Raw genomic sequence first — 14,277 nt, forward strand, 5'->3', positions numbered from 1 at the left:
TCTTGAATCTTGAATCCTTAACTATTGTTGTCCTGCTAATGTTTTAATGAGGATTACAAAAACATCAGCTTACCCAGGCTGCATTGTAAACCCTTCCAAACACATCCAACATGAAGGGGGGGGGGAACCGATAGGGGACACAGCCTGCACTTACCTTCTCTGACTCATTCCAGCATTTCAGGATGAAAATATTGGCATAAATGTCCTCCACGCATATCCAGCTGGAGATGCTGAGTGTGGTGTCCGTCCAAACCCAGTCCATCACCGCTCTCAGCTCCATCAGAAAGGGCACCATGCGAAACCTGCAAAACCATCCCGAAAAAGTGGTCAATGCAGGGACCCTGGCCTAAGGTAGCGGGGATCGGAGATGCCCAAATGTAGGAGGGACAGTCATGTCTTCATTCAGCACAGTCCCGTTGGCTTGCACACCACAAATGGACTGAAATAATTAGAACACGTCCCTCACCATTATGGCCTAGTCTGGCATTCAATATGAACTGTGTTTTATTTAAAAAGCAAAAACAAAGAAATAGACTATGAAATTGGAAAGAACAATGTTACTGGAAGTCCCCAACAGGTTAGGGCTCCGTTAGCTCTGTTTCTCCCTCCCACAGATATGACCCACGTGCTACTGAGGTGTTACAACACTGTTTTGGGGTTTCTGTAACATTGTAGACCCACTGCCACCTTTATAGCTGAACCTAGATTGTACATGGACAGCGTTGTGATTTCCCGCTGCCCTTCCTAGCTGGGGCTTCTTGAGCCCGGGACCCACACAAGCCGAGGAGTATTTTAGACCATTATTACACAAAGTGCAACGTCTGTGGCTCACCTTCACAACTCCAGGTGAAGGGCTGGTGCCAGAGCGCGTTTGATGAGTGACCAAATCTATCAGCATCCTTCCATGTTGAAGGAACATGGCTTTGATTTCTGTGTTTGGGCCATGCAACACAAATTTGTCACTCTGTACGACTATTCCGTATGATCTGTCTTTTTGTGAGCAGTCCCTGAATTTCTGTGCAATCTGGCAACATAATCTTCATCGACACAATCAATATATCTGCTGTGGGATTTGCACGTTCTAGATGTGTGCTGATCGTACAGGGTAAATCAATCTAGAAGCCAGACTTGACAACAAAATAGTTCAAATTCATGTTTATTGATCACACTGCCGTATGTGATTAAAATTGCCATTATGCCTCATCATTTGTCTGAATATCCTTTACTCACTGTATTTCTCTTGGGTAAAAATACCTTGGCTTTTATCTGGAGAAGTTGTTGTAGTTTCTATTAAGTTTTATTTCCTCTCCTGTTTAAGTACAGGTAGTTCTGCTATAACACTAATTGGATATTATACATAATGGGTGAATAAGGGAATGCCATTGGCGTTACACGAGTCAAATTGATTGTCATGTAATTTCAATCATGAACTACAGAATCATTTAAAAGTTACTTTGTAAATTGACAAGCAGAAAAAAAGCTGTCTTGGGGAAAAAACAGTCCAGGGGAGGAAAAACTGCTTCCATATGACCAACCCACAGTAATCAGATACCATTGTCTTTCAAGAACACAGCTGCTACTTTCACCGTGGAGGCGATTGAGATTAGAACATAGAAACAGTACAATCGACAAGCGATTGCTTCTACTGACACTTGTGAAATCACACTCTATTAAAGTATGTAACATTCGGTCTTTAGTAATTTTTAGTTTGCAGTAACAAAAATAAATACGGCTATTAAAAAAATCTGTGTTGTTAAAAACCCTGCAGGGAAAAGTACCTTTGTTATTACAAGTCTGAAATCTCGTCAAACTATCTTTCATCGACCATGGCATTCAACACCATCATATCCTCTGAACTTATCGCCAGACTCAGGAACTGTGTCTCTGCTTGTCCCTGTGCAATTGGACCCTTGACTTCCTTGTCCCCAGAACACTATCAGTGTGAATTAGCAACAACATTTTCTCTGTGGCTATCAACATTGGACACCTCAAGACCGTGTTCTCAGTACCCTACTCTACCTTCTCTCTACCCATGACTGTGCAGCTCCAATGCCATCTTTACATTTGCCAATGATACCACCATTGCTGGATGAATGACAGGTGCCAATGAGTCAGAGTACAGGAGGGAGAAGGCTATTCCAAATGAATGGTGCCTGAACACCAATCTTGCTCTCAATGTTAGTTCATAAGATCATAAGTGATAGTAGAATTAGACCATTCGGCCCATCAAGTCTAATCCGCCATTCAGTCATGACTGATCTATCTCTCCCCATTTTCCTGCCTTCCCCCCCATAACCTCCAACACTTGTACTAATCAATACTATCTATCTCTGCCTTAAAAATATCCATTGATGGCCTCCACAGCCTTGTGTGGCAATGAATTCCACAGATTCACCAGAGGACTAAAGAAATTCCACCTCATCTCCTTCCTAAAGGAACATCCTTTTATTCTATAACCTATAGTCCTAGACTATCCCACTAGTGGAGACATCCTCTCTACATCCACTCTAACCAGGCATTTCACTATTTAGAAAGTTTCAATGAGGGTCCCCCTTCATCCTTCTAATCTCCAGCGAGTAGAGGCCCAGCATTATTGCAGCGCACGACTGAGGACCTGATTGTTAACTTTACAAAGGAGAAGCTGAGGATCCATGAACCGATCTTTACCAATGGGACGGGGGTCAAGAGAGTCCAACCACTTCAAGTTCCTAGGCGTATATATCTCTGAAGATCTGTGCCGGGCCCAGCACATTGCTGCAATCACAAAGAAAGCTAATCAACTCCTCTGCTCCTTTGGGAGACCGAGGAGATTTGGTATGTCACCGAAAATACTATCGAACTTCTATAGACAACACCGACTGATTTCATCACCGCCTGGTTCGGTTACTTGAACTGCTGGGAACAAAGGAGGAGGCAGTAAGTGGTAGACACTACCCAACCCATTACAGGCACTGACTTCCCCACCAGGGATGGGATATTGGCAGATAGCCTCAAAGACCCACAACACCCAGGCCCCACGCTCATCTCATTCCTACCATTGCAAAGAAAATACAGCAGCTGAGAACTGGGACCTCTGGGTTCAAGAACAGCTTCTTCCCTGCAACAATCAGGGACTGGGAACACTGCACAACACCATATATAGTTACCCCAGCAACTAGAATCTACAATGGACTTTATTTTGGTTTTGCATCATCATACTCTGTTTACCTAGTATTACTGATTATTATTTTTTTCAATAGCATGAGGTTTCTTACGAACACAACTATCGTGGTACAGCAGAACCACCTGTAGAGAGTTTTGTTTGCTGTGTATCTGCCACTGTCTGCCTTACATTCCGATCCAAGTGTTCACCAATGCTCTGTAGGGAAGACAATTGGGTGGGACTCCAGAATGAGCAGGGTTGACCACTGCAGTAAAGGAGGACAGCAAGGAATAGTCAAAAGCACCCGCCTTGCCAGCGACATTCACATCGTGAGACCTCGTCACTTGCCAAAATAACACAAGGGCAAGTGATTCACAAAGATGCAATGAAAAGGATGCAAATGCTTGGTATTGACTCATTGAGTTCTACTTGTGCAGAGTGCTGATGGGTCCTCTACTATGTAATGGAGGGAGAGTGTGGTGCCAGGGTAGAATGAACAAGACTTGTGGCCCCAATTTCCCCAACACACCACCACTACTTTCCAAACCAGAGCAGTCAGTTACTGTGCGGTCAGGCACGGTGATGCTTCAGTCCCCCGGAGGACATCTTGTTCATTCTGGCCCCGCATGGCTCTGGACTTCACTTACCCCTGAAAGAGGAAGAGGTTGAAATAGTTGTAGCTCTTGGTCAGGAAGTTGCCCAGTACTCTGTTCGGATAGCCACATTTGATTTGGTACGCTGACAGACCAAAGTAAACGCACTTCACAAAATACCAAAGCTGGGCGATTTGATTTTGGTTAAATCTTCTGCAAATAGAAAGGAGAAAGACTTTTTAGAAAATCTGATATGATGACGCATAAGATTCAGCCGGTTGCCAGGGAGTCAATGACAGAGCGAGGATTGGTGTGGAGTTGGAGACTTCTGTTTAGTTTAGTTTAGAGATACAGTGTGGAAACAGGCCATTCGGCCCACCGTGTCTGTGCCGACCAGCGATTCCCGCACAGCAACACTATCCTATACACCACTAGGGACAATTTACACTTACACCAAATATACAAACCCAAGCCAATTAATCTACAAACCTGTACGTCTTTGGAGTGTGGGAGGAAACCGAAGATCTCGGAGAAAACCCACGGGGTCACAGGGAGAACGTACAAACTCCGTACAGACAGCACCCATAGTCAGGATCGAACCCGGGTCCCTGGCGCTGTGAGACAGCAACTGCAACGCTGTGCCACCGTGCCGCCCTTTTTATTTTTTAACAATTTTTGTTTATTTTTTTTAAATGTGTTCATTTTTTACAAGAGCTGGCATTTAGTTGGCCATCCCAATTACCCTTGGGAAGGTGATAGAGCTGCCACCCTGAGCCAGCGCAGAGGAGGTAGACCCAGTGACAAGGTCACTCTTGCTGTCTGCAGTTCAGAGACAGTGGACTGGCCGAGAGGGGTGGCGGGGAAGTGGAGCTGGGTGTTGTCAGTGGTCTTCCTTCAACAATGTTGGGCCTAAATGGTGGAAACCCCCTCTCCGCCCACTGCCGGTGAATCTTCCTCCCACACACCACATTGTTCAGGAAATGTGTAGGAACTGTAGATGCACGAAGAAAGATACAAAATACAAAAGATAGACACAAAATCTGTGGTGAGAAAGAATGGGCGAGTCCTTCTCTCCAGAGATGCTGCCTAAAATTACTCCAGCATTTTGTGTCTATCTACATTGTTCAGGGGATGGTTCAGAAGGAAGATTTATAGGGGGGCCGAGAGGCATATGTTTCCACATGGAGGGCAGTTATTTGGAAATGGGCTGCCAGAGAACGTTACAGAGGTGGGTACAAGTACAGTTTTTGGAAGGTATTTAGACTGGACCATGGATAGGATAGATGTAGAGGCATATGGCCCACATGCAGACAATAGGACAAGCTCAAGAAAGGAATTTGGTCAGCATTGGCCAGTAGGGCTGAAGGGCCTGATTCTGTGCTGGACAACTCTATGACATCTTACAGCCATGTAACCAAGGGCAATTGGTCAAGGGCAACACATGTTGGCTCTTCCAGTGACATCCACATGTTGTGAAAGTCTCCAGGATAGTCAGAGGAGGAGTAAAGCTAGCTAACGTAATGAACAGGAAAATAATTACAATCTTCTCAGGTACTTAAAGAGTGGGGGAAGCACATTTTTCCCTTAAACTGTGTGTGAAAAGGTACAGTTGCACTGACAGCAGTGAGCCCTTACTGAGGTCCTTCAACACAGTACCATTTATACACTGTGAGTCTCCATCAACTCGTCCTGGTCCGTCACTGCCCCTTCTCCCCCGCCTCCCACAGGCAGGCACGCTGAGGACGAGTTTGAATACCTCCCCACTCCAGCACTGAGTTGGAGCACGTTCTGTACAGACTCGAGGCTGACAATGCCAACTCCTTACTGTTCTCTATGTCTTAGTGTGACACATCCAGACACAACACTTTAAACAAACACAATGCAGTGAGAACCGCTGTTTACTTCACCTCTCTGTCATCCCAGGGAGAAGGAAGAACATCCAGAAATGGATCCCGAGCACCAGAACAATCTGAAAGACAACCTTGCCCAGGACGGTCTTGCGGAGGTAGAGTGCACGGTCGACCACCATGCTGGCAAACTGAACCAGCACCATCACCAGGAACACATGGGGCACGTGGTCCTCCGAGATGGACTCCGTGATATCGGCAGCGGCTGAGTGTTTCTGTTGAGGCGGGAGACAACAAACCAGCAAAAGTTAACTCGAAGGGTTCCGACCTGAAACGCCACCCATTCCTTTTCACCCGAGATGCTGCCTGCCCCGCTGAGTTACTCCAGCACTTTGTGTGTATCTTCAGCAATAGTTCATGGTTGTTTACCAATTCCTCTCAGGACATGGGGAGTGATTTAAACGTCACCACTTTTAAGGGCACTTGTATACAATGTACAGACAAGTATATTATAGTATGTATCAGACATGTGTTTACTGGTTAATGAGGAGAATGTGTGTAGCCTTGCGACATCACACTGAAGAGATCCAACGACTCCATACTGCAGGTTGTCCTTGGGTGTTAACGGGCAAGGCGGGTAGAGGTAGGCGTACCCCGGGCTGGATATTTTGGATGCAGTGACCATAACTTAATTAGATTTAACTTATTAATGGGGAGGGAAAAATATAGACCAAGTGAAAGTTATCAAAAGCGCAAAGTCCAACTTGACTCGAGCAAAATAAAAAAATCAAACTGCTGGAGATCAGGCAGCAACAAAGGGAATTTTTAAATTAAATGGCAACATAACACAGCTGGTAAGTTTCATGCTAAATCTGATCAATATTTATGATTAAAATATAATTTAGTCAAAAAAGGATGATATCTTACCTTACATTATAAAGTATAAAGTATAGAGTATCCTTTATTGTCATTCAAACTTGTTAGTTTGAACAAAATTAAATACCTTGCAGTCATAACAGAGAATGAAATAACAGAACACACAATGAACACAGTTTAACATCCACCACAGTGCGTCTACCAGGCGCCTCCTCACTGTGATGGAAGGCAAACGTCTTAAAGTCCTTGTCTCTTCCTTCCTTGTTCTCCCTCTGTGTTGAGGCGATCCAGGCTTTCAATGTTGGGCCCCCCGCCGGGTGATTGTAATCCCGCGGCCGAATCCGAACGGGCCGGTTCAAACTCCGCGTCCCGGGGCGGACCAAGCTGCCACCCTCCAGTCCAGCGGACTAAGCTGTTGTTGCGGGAGCTCCGAAGAATCGGTCAACAACCTGGGACCTGCGAGCTCCCGATGTTGTCGTCCACTGGGCACCGCGACTGAAGCCTTCGAAGTTGGGTCGCTGTTGCCGCGGCGCCACCACAGCCCCGAAGTCGGCCAGCTCCACGATGTTGAGTCTCCGGAACCTCGAGGTCGGCCCCAGTTGGAGGCCACCAGCTCCGCGATTAGGCCTCAGCGCAGACGGAGACGGGGATACGACAAAGAAAAGGTCGCATCTGCCCGAAGAAAGAGACTAAAACAAGTTTCCCCCGCCCCCCCCCCCCCCCCCCCCCCCCCCCCCCCCCACACACACATACACAACTAAAAATAAACTAAAACATAATCCATCAAGACAAAAAATAAATAAAAAAGTCAAAGACGGGCGGACTGCAGGCAAGCCGCAGCTGCTTGGGCAACACCGCCACTTCCGGAACAGAAGACTAGCATTAGAGTTGAAAACCTGCTGCCATTTCCAATCACTTTTCACAAATACCACAGCTAATCTTATTCAATACTCTTCATTCACGCTGAGGCTGCGTAAGGATCACTTTGACTTTCCACACAATCTCCACAGTCAGCACTCAAGCTGAATGTGCACATAAACATTACAAACATATTGCAACCAGTTCCATCCAAAAATTTAAGCCTTTCCTGTGAGATGGAAACATTTTATTGGTTTAAGTGGTTCATTTTGCCTCTGACCACAATGGGTCAGCAACAGAAGCTGGCTCACTGGCTCTCCACTCTGTCCTGGATCATGTGAATAATGGGTACACATACGCCAAGCCTTTGCTCAACGATCAACAATCATCTTGTCCTAACTCATCACCGTGCTCCGATCTCTCGGCCTCTGCGCCTCCCTTTACAATCAGACCCTTGACTGCCTCATCAGCAGACCTTAACCAATGTGGATCAGTGGCAACATCTCCTCCTCACTTATCATCCACACAGATACAACTCAGAGCTGTGTGCTCCACTCTATTTACACCCTGACTGTGGCAACGCACGGATCCAATGCCATTTCTAAATTCATCAACGACACAAACTGCTGTTGGCTGATTCATGGGTGGTGATGGTTTAGTGTGCAGGACAGAGACAGAACTCCTGGTTAAATGGTGCCCTGACAACAGCCTCTAGCTCAACATCAACATAACCATGGAATTAGTCAATTAGTCAGGAGACCATGTGCCTGTTTTCATTGGGATGTTGGCACTGGAAAGAGTTAGTAGCTTCACAATCCCGGCCATTAGCATCTGAGATGACCTGCCCTGGACACAGCATGGATACACTCATGAAGAAGGCATGCTGGAGTTTGTTAAAAGTTTAAAGAGATTCATCACTGAATATTAGAAAACAAATTTCTACAGATGCCTTGTGGAAAGTAGCCTGCCATTTTGCATCACGGCCTGGTATGGCAATTCCAATGCCAGGATGGAGATAGTGACAGAGGTTTCAAACCAAGGAGAGACTTTCTAAGAGAAAATGATCAGGACTTAGATCCAATAAGTTCTCACTAATCAAAGACAAATTCCGACATTGACACAAAAAGCTGGAGTAACTCAGGTAGCATCTCTGGAGAGAAGGAATGGGTGACGTTTCGTGTCTCGACCCAAAACGTCACACATTCCTTCTCTCCAGAGATGCTGCCTGTCCCGCTGGGTTACTCCAGTGTTTAGTGTCTATTTTCGATTTAAACCAGCATCGGCAGTTCCTTCCCACACAAGCTCCGACATCCCCAGTCTAGTTTAGTTTAATTTATTGTCATGTGTACCGAGGTATAGTGAAAAGCTTCTAGACAGCCTTGCATGATGAGCAGCGTAGAGGATATGGTCAGGCCAAGAGAATAGATAAACGTGACAGACACAAAGAGATCAGTATTGCAGAAAGGCAGGGGCTGTTCTGAAAGTGAAATTACTTTGCCGCAAAGGGTTCATGGAATAATTACACTTATAGGTAAATAATCCAAAGGCCTAATTTGCTTTATGAATCTGTAAAAGAAAAATCAATGATAACAGGATCAATTAGGGAAAAGGAAGCAAAAGGTAATGGCAACGTTTCAAATGAATACTTTTTACCTGTATTTGCAACAGAGAAGGATTATACAAGAACTCAATTTGGGTGAATCAATATAAAATATTGGTAAAGGCAGAGAGAGTGAGTGAGAGAGAAAAAGAGTGTGTCTGTGAGAGGAATAACAAGGAGAGGAAAGGGCCTGTCCCGCTTGGCCGTCATTTACGCGTCATGACAGGCACGTGATGCGCGGGTTGTGACACGCACGTAATGCACGCATGATGCTCATTACGTGCGCATGGTGCGTGATGACATAGGCATGCCACCTACACATGCCATCTGCGTGACGCACAAATAACGGCCAAGTGGAACAGGCCCTGAAGAGAACAAAAGAGAGAACATTCATATTGCAACTAAATGGAATCAGAAAGAGAGAGAGTGAGATTGAACAGGAGAATTAACCTTTATACAAGGTTAAATTACTGGTAAATCACAGCTTAAAAAAAAGAAAGCACTCGGAGGAGGAACACTTAGCTCCCTATTTCTAATTATCTTTGGATGTCTGGAGCTCTGCTGATGCTCTATAGTCATAGAGTGATGCAGCGGAAACAGGCCCTTGGGCCCAACTTGCCCACACCGGCCAAAATGTCCCAGCTACACTAGTCCCACCTGCCTATATCCCTTTAAACTTGTCCTATCCATGTACCTGTCTAACTGTTTCTTAAACGTTGGGATAGTCCCAGCCTCAACTACCTCCTCTGGCAGTTTGTTCCATACACCCACCACCCTTTGTGTGCAAAAGTCACCCCTCAGATTCCTATAGCAGTTGTATTAAAAAGCTGATCTAGTGACGAAATGCAGATCAATTAGTTGAAAGACAGTTGTGGGTGATTATTGGAAAAATACAGATGCCCGTCCCGGAATAAATCATCATTTACAACTCCAGATATCCACAATAGGAAGCCAGTCTAGGCTTGTCAACAGTTATGTCCGACTGCATGTTTTGAGGTAACAAGGAGCATTTGACGTGTTCCAGATACAATTTTCGCAGGACATTGATAAAGTTGCACATCACAGATTGTCAGATAAACACGAGCCCACAGGGGCACTGTGGAAATTGGAGAGTTCAACCTGCTACAGCAACAGAAAGCAGGGGTCATGGTAGACAGGTTTTGTCACCCGATTGCATGCAGTGTGGGCTTCTGCAGGAGCCTGGCCTGGGCTCGTCGATTTTGGGGGCATTTTTTGATGTCTCTGGCAAAAGTAAATGCCATGGGTTGGGAAGGCAATTCCAGAACTGGTAGCGGGTGTGGAAGGAAGTTATGAACTGAAAATATGAAAGAGATGCCGGAATTGGCAAATGAAACATAACCCAGGAAAATTGGTTTGGGAAGGCCAGGCAAGCAAGACAATAGAGGGGTGGGGGGATACTGAGGAGTGAATGCAGGACAGTCACAGATCCTGAAGGTATTTGCTTTTATAGGCTGGGGATTAGAATTGAAATGTAAAGGCAGTGAGGCATTGTAGCGACCATAATTAGATGATGCCCATTACGTCCTCCTCCCTTGCGCCCAGTCTGATCATTCACCCACTGTCCACCTACACTGGGGTTCATTTACAGCAGCCAATCTATCTACCAGCCGCATGTCTGGGTTTTGTCGAGGAAACCGGAGCACCGGGGGGGAACTCACACAGCTACAGGGATCGTGCAAACTCCACACAGACAGCACCCTGGCCCGGGATTACATCTGGGTTGCTGGAGCTATGAGGCAGCAGCTCCGCCAGCTGTGTCTGGGTTAGGGAATGGATCGTGGCTCACAGTGCAGTGACAAGCCGGCAGAGGTTTGAGCCGATAAATGGAAATGTAAGAGCAGATTCCTCTACTTACTCCAAATGCCCAATATCCAAATACGATGATGGTGAAGTTAATGACATCGATCAGGAACATTAGTGCATAGACGTCACACACTGCATTATACTCAGGATGGATGATGTCGTGGAAGAACTGCTTCACAGGCAGGAAGATCTGAAGAGCTCTGCAGAATCCAAGACAATTAAATCAATATTTCCCACCAGTGCCAGTGCCTGAACAGAAGCTGTGTCCACAATGTATTTTACTGGAATCCCTCACCCGAGTCAATCCTTATAACAGTGTACATATGCTCATCCTTCAACCCAGACAGGGATCCCAGCTGGTCAATTAAACTGCCCATAACCAGGAACTCCCAAAATTCACTCTGTAGGGTATCAGGCCCTTCGGCCCAGCTTGCCCATGCTCACCAAGTGTCCCAGCTGCACTGCTTGTGTTTTGCCCATATCCCTCTAAACCTTTCCGTTCCATGTCACTGTCCAAAAGTCTTTTAAATGTTGTTATTGTACCTGCCTCAACTACCTCCTCTGGCAGTTTGTTCCATATACTTCTCACCTGCTGTGTAAAAAAGTTGTCTCTCAGGTTCTTATTAAATCATTCCCCTCTCACCTTACACCTATGCCCTCTGGTTCTTGTTTCCTCCACTCTGGGTAAAAGACTCTGTGCATCTACCCTACCTCTAGCCCTCATGACTTTGTACATCTCTACAAGATCACCCTTCATCCTTCTGCAATCCAAGGAATAAGACCCTCACCTGCCCAACCTCTCCCTGTAGCTCAGGCCCTGGCAACATCCTCGTGAATCTTCTCTGCACTCTTTCCAGCTGAATAACATCGTTCCTATTGCTGGTGACCAAAAACTGAACACAATTCTTGAAATGTGACTGTGCCAACACCTTGGACAACTGCTCCGTAACATCCCAACTTCTTTACGATACTCTGACTGATGGACAATGTGCTGAAAGCCTTCTTCACCACCCTGTGATGCCACTTTCAAGGAACTATGTACCTGCACTCCTAGATCCCTCTGCTCTATGACACTTCCCTGAGCCTTGGCATTGCCGAGGCTTGACTTTCCAAAAAGCAGCACCTTGCACCTATCTGTATTAGACTCCATTAACCATTCCTCAGCCCACTAGCCTAACTGATCAAGATCCTACAGTAATTTTTGATAACCATCTTTGCTATTGACAATACCACCCACTTTAGTGTCACCTGCAAAGTTACTGATCATGCCTTGTACAATCGCATCCAAATCGTTGATATACATCACAAACAGCATAAGGCCGACACCGGACCCTGAGGCACATCGCTAGCCATTCAGTCAGGCCTTCAGTCTGGAAAACAACCTTCCACCATGACCCTCTGCTTGCTTCCAGGAAGCCAATCTTCTATCTAGTTGGCTAGTTCTCCCTGGATCCCATGCGATCTAACGTCCTGCCATCCTCCCCGGACTCCGGTCCAATAACTGGACATCTCCTGCCTGTGATCCCAACATTGTGTGTGCATTTTGAGCTTGGGTAGAATCTTGAACAGTGCTTCACAGACGGGCAGAACGATGCTTACTTCACCACAATGTATCTTTTCACTCTCTGCCCTTTTTCCCTGATCTGTTCCTTGATGGTTTCTCTTAATCTTGCCCGTGTTCTTTTCTTCTTTTTTGACCTCTTTGAAGCTTTTGGTCTGTCTGTAGAAACAAAACGTGTCAGTGTTTGACTCCAGAGACTTCACTCTGTAGCGATGAACACTCCAGTGGTGCACTCACCGACACTCTCCCTTCCCACTCATGCCGAGGGGCAGGTGTAAACCTGGCTCATGCCTCCTGTTCAATCAGTCTCGTCCGCTCCCACTCCTGGTGTTCCACTCTGTTCTCCAATGCCTAACCCTCTCTGTGCAGCCACCTCACTCTCCCTCGTTGGCTTGTCTACCCTCACCTAGTGCCTCATCTACCCTTGCCCACCACATGCCCCTACCCACCATCAGCCGACTCCGTCTGCCCACCCCGCTGTCCGCTCCAACCCCCCTTCACATCTGAAGAAGGGTTTCGGCCCAAAACGTTGCCTATTTCCTTCGCTCCATAGATGCTGCTGCACCCGCTGAGTTTCTCCAGCATTTCTGTGTACCTTCCCCCTTCACATCAGCTCTGCCGTTTCCCATCACTCGGCAGAACTCCAGCTAACATTCCTCCGGCCGTTTGATATTCCTGATCCTGAATTATTGCCTGAAGATGCAGGCTTGTGAACTTAGAACCGAGATGGGCGTTGATCTTCTGCGCATTCTGTTTCAGAGGGTTGTGGATATTTTGTGTGGAGTTTGGTCAAGGCAGGGATTAATAGGGAAACAAGAGGTGGGCATTGTGCCAGAAAGTGGATATCAGATCATCCAAGACTTTATCGATTGCTGGAGCAGCCCAAGTGCCTGTTCGATCTCCACTCGCTCATTAGCCCCATGTACTTACATATCCACCTCCATTACTGGATCTTTGATCTGTTACCTGATATCCTGAGGTAAATATGCATCTCTGAAAACTTCCATTATCCCCAAATCAATTCACAGCTAACAAGCTGTTCAAGGTACAGTCAATATTACATTGTAGGAAATGAAAACTTTCAATTGGAGCAAGGCAAAGCTCAACAAAGTGCAACCCGAAGTAAATGAACAATGAATCTATTTTAAAAGGTACACAAAAATGCTGGAGAAACTCAGCGGGTGCAGCAGCATCTATGGAGCGAAGGAAATAGGCGACGTTTCGGGCCGAAACCCTTCTTCAGACTGATGGGGGGGTGGGGGGGGGAGAAGGAAAGAAAAGGGGAGGAGGAGGAGCCCGAGGGCGGGCGGATAGGAGGGTGGGAGGAGACAACTAGAGGGTTAAGGAAGGGGAGGAGACAGCAAGGGCTAGCAAAATTGGGTGAATTCAATGTTAATGCCATCCGGACGCAAGGTCCCCAGGTGGAATATGAGGTGCTGTTCCTCCAATTTCCGCTGTTGCTCACACTGGCAATGGAGGAGACCCAGGACAGAGAGGTCGGAATGGGAATGGGAGGGGGAGTTGAAGTGCTGAGCCACCGGGAGGTCAGGTTGGTTATTGCGGACTGAGCGGAGGTGTTCATATTTTATCAGGTTGAGGGATGAATGTTGGCTCGGGCCCTGGAAAGCACCATGCGCTGCACAGACACAAGAACATTCGAGTGTGCTACTGTTGTGTGAGATAGTGGGTGACCAGGAGGAGATGTGGAGAGAGAGAGAGCGAGCAGATATGCTTGTGGGCAGGAGCTGTAATTAGGCAACTGAATCATCCTACCTCAACCAGAGAGCAATGCTGAACTCCCATCGACCTCTTTGATGACCCTCGGAAAATCCTTGATCGGACTTTGTTGGCTTTACCTGGCAGTATACATTATTCCCTTACACGTATCGATACACTGAAAGTGGATCGATTGTAATCATGTGTCGGCAGGAACTGCAGATGCTGGTTTAAACTGAAGATAGACACAAAATGTTGGA

At 46.4% G+C, this 14,277-nt stretch overlaps 1 protein-coding gene across 1 annotated transcript in view; it reads right to left on the bottom strand.

Moving 5' to 3' along the window:
- Positions 1–14,277, bottom strand: part of LOC129707582 (piezo-type mechanosensitive ion channel component 2-like) — a 146,346-nt gene that overhangs the window by 17,843 nt on the left and 114,226 nt on the right. Inside the window, exons 42-46 of the mRNA XM_055652730.1 lie at positions 12,340–12,460; positions 10,793–10,940; positions 5,643–5,857; positions 3,790–3,948; positions 155–302 (exon numbers count right to left, since the gene is read on the bottom strand). Coding sequence (XP_055508705.1) covers positions 155–302; positions 3,790–3,948; positions 5,643–5,857; positions 10,793–10,940; positions 12,340–12,460 — 791 coding nt within the window. The remainder of the gene's footprint in view (positions 1–154; positions 303–3,789; positions 3,949–5,642; positions 5,858–10,792; positions 10,941–12,339; positions 12,461–14,277) is intronic.

The sequence above is a fragment of the Leucoraja erinacea genome, chromosome 21 (genome assembly GCF_028641065.1).
Source record: "Leucoraja erinacea ecotype New England chromosome 21, Leri_hhj_1, whole genome shotgun sequence".
Classification (NCBI taxonomy): Eukaryota; Metazoa; Chordata; class Chondrichthyes; order Rajiformes; family Rajidae; genus Leucoraja; species Leucoraja erinaceus.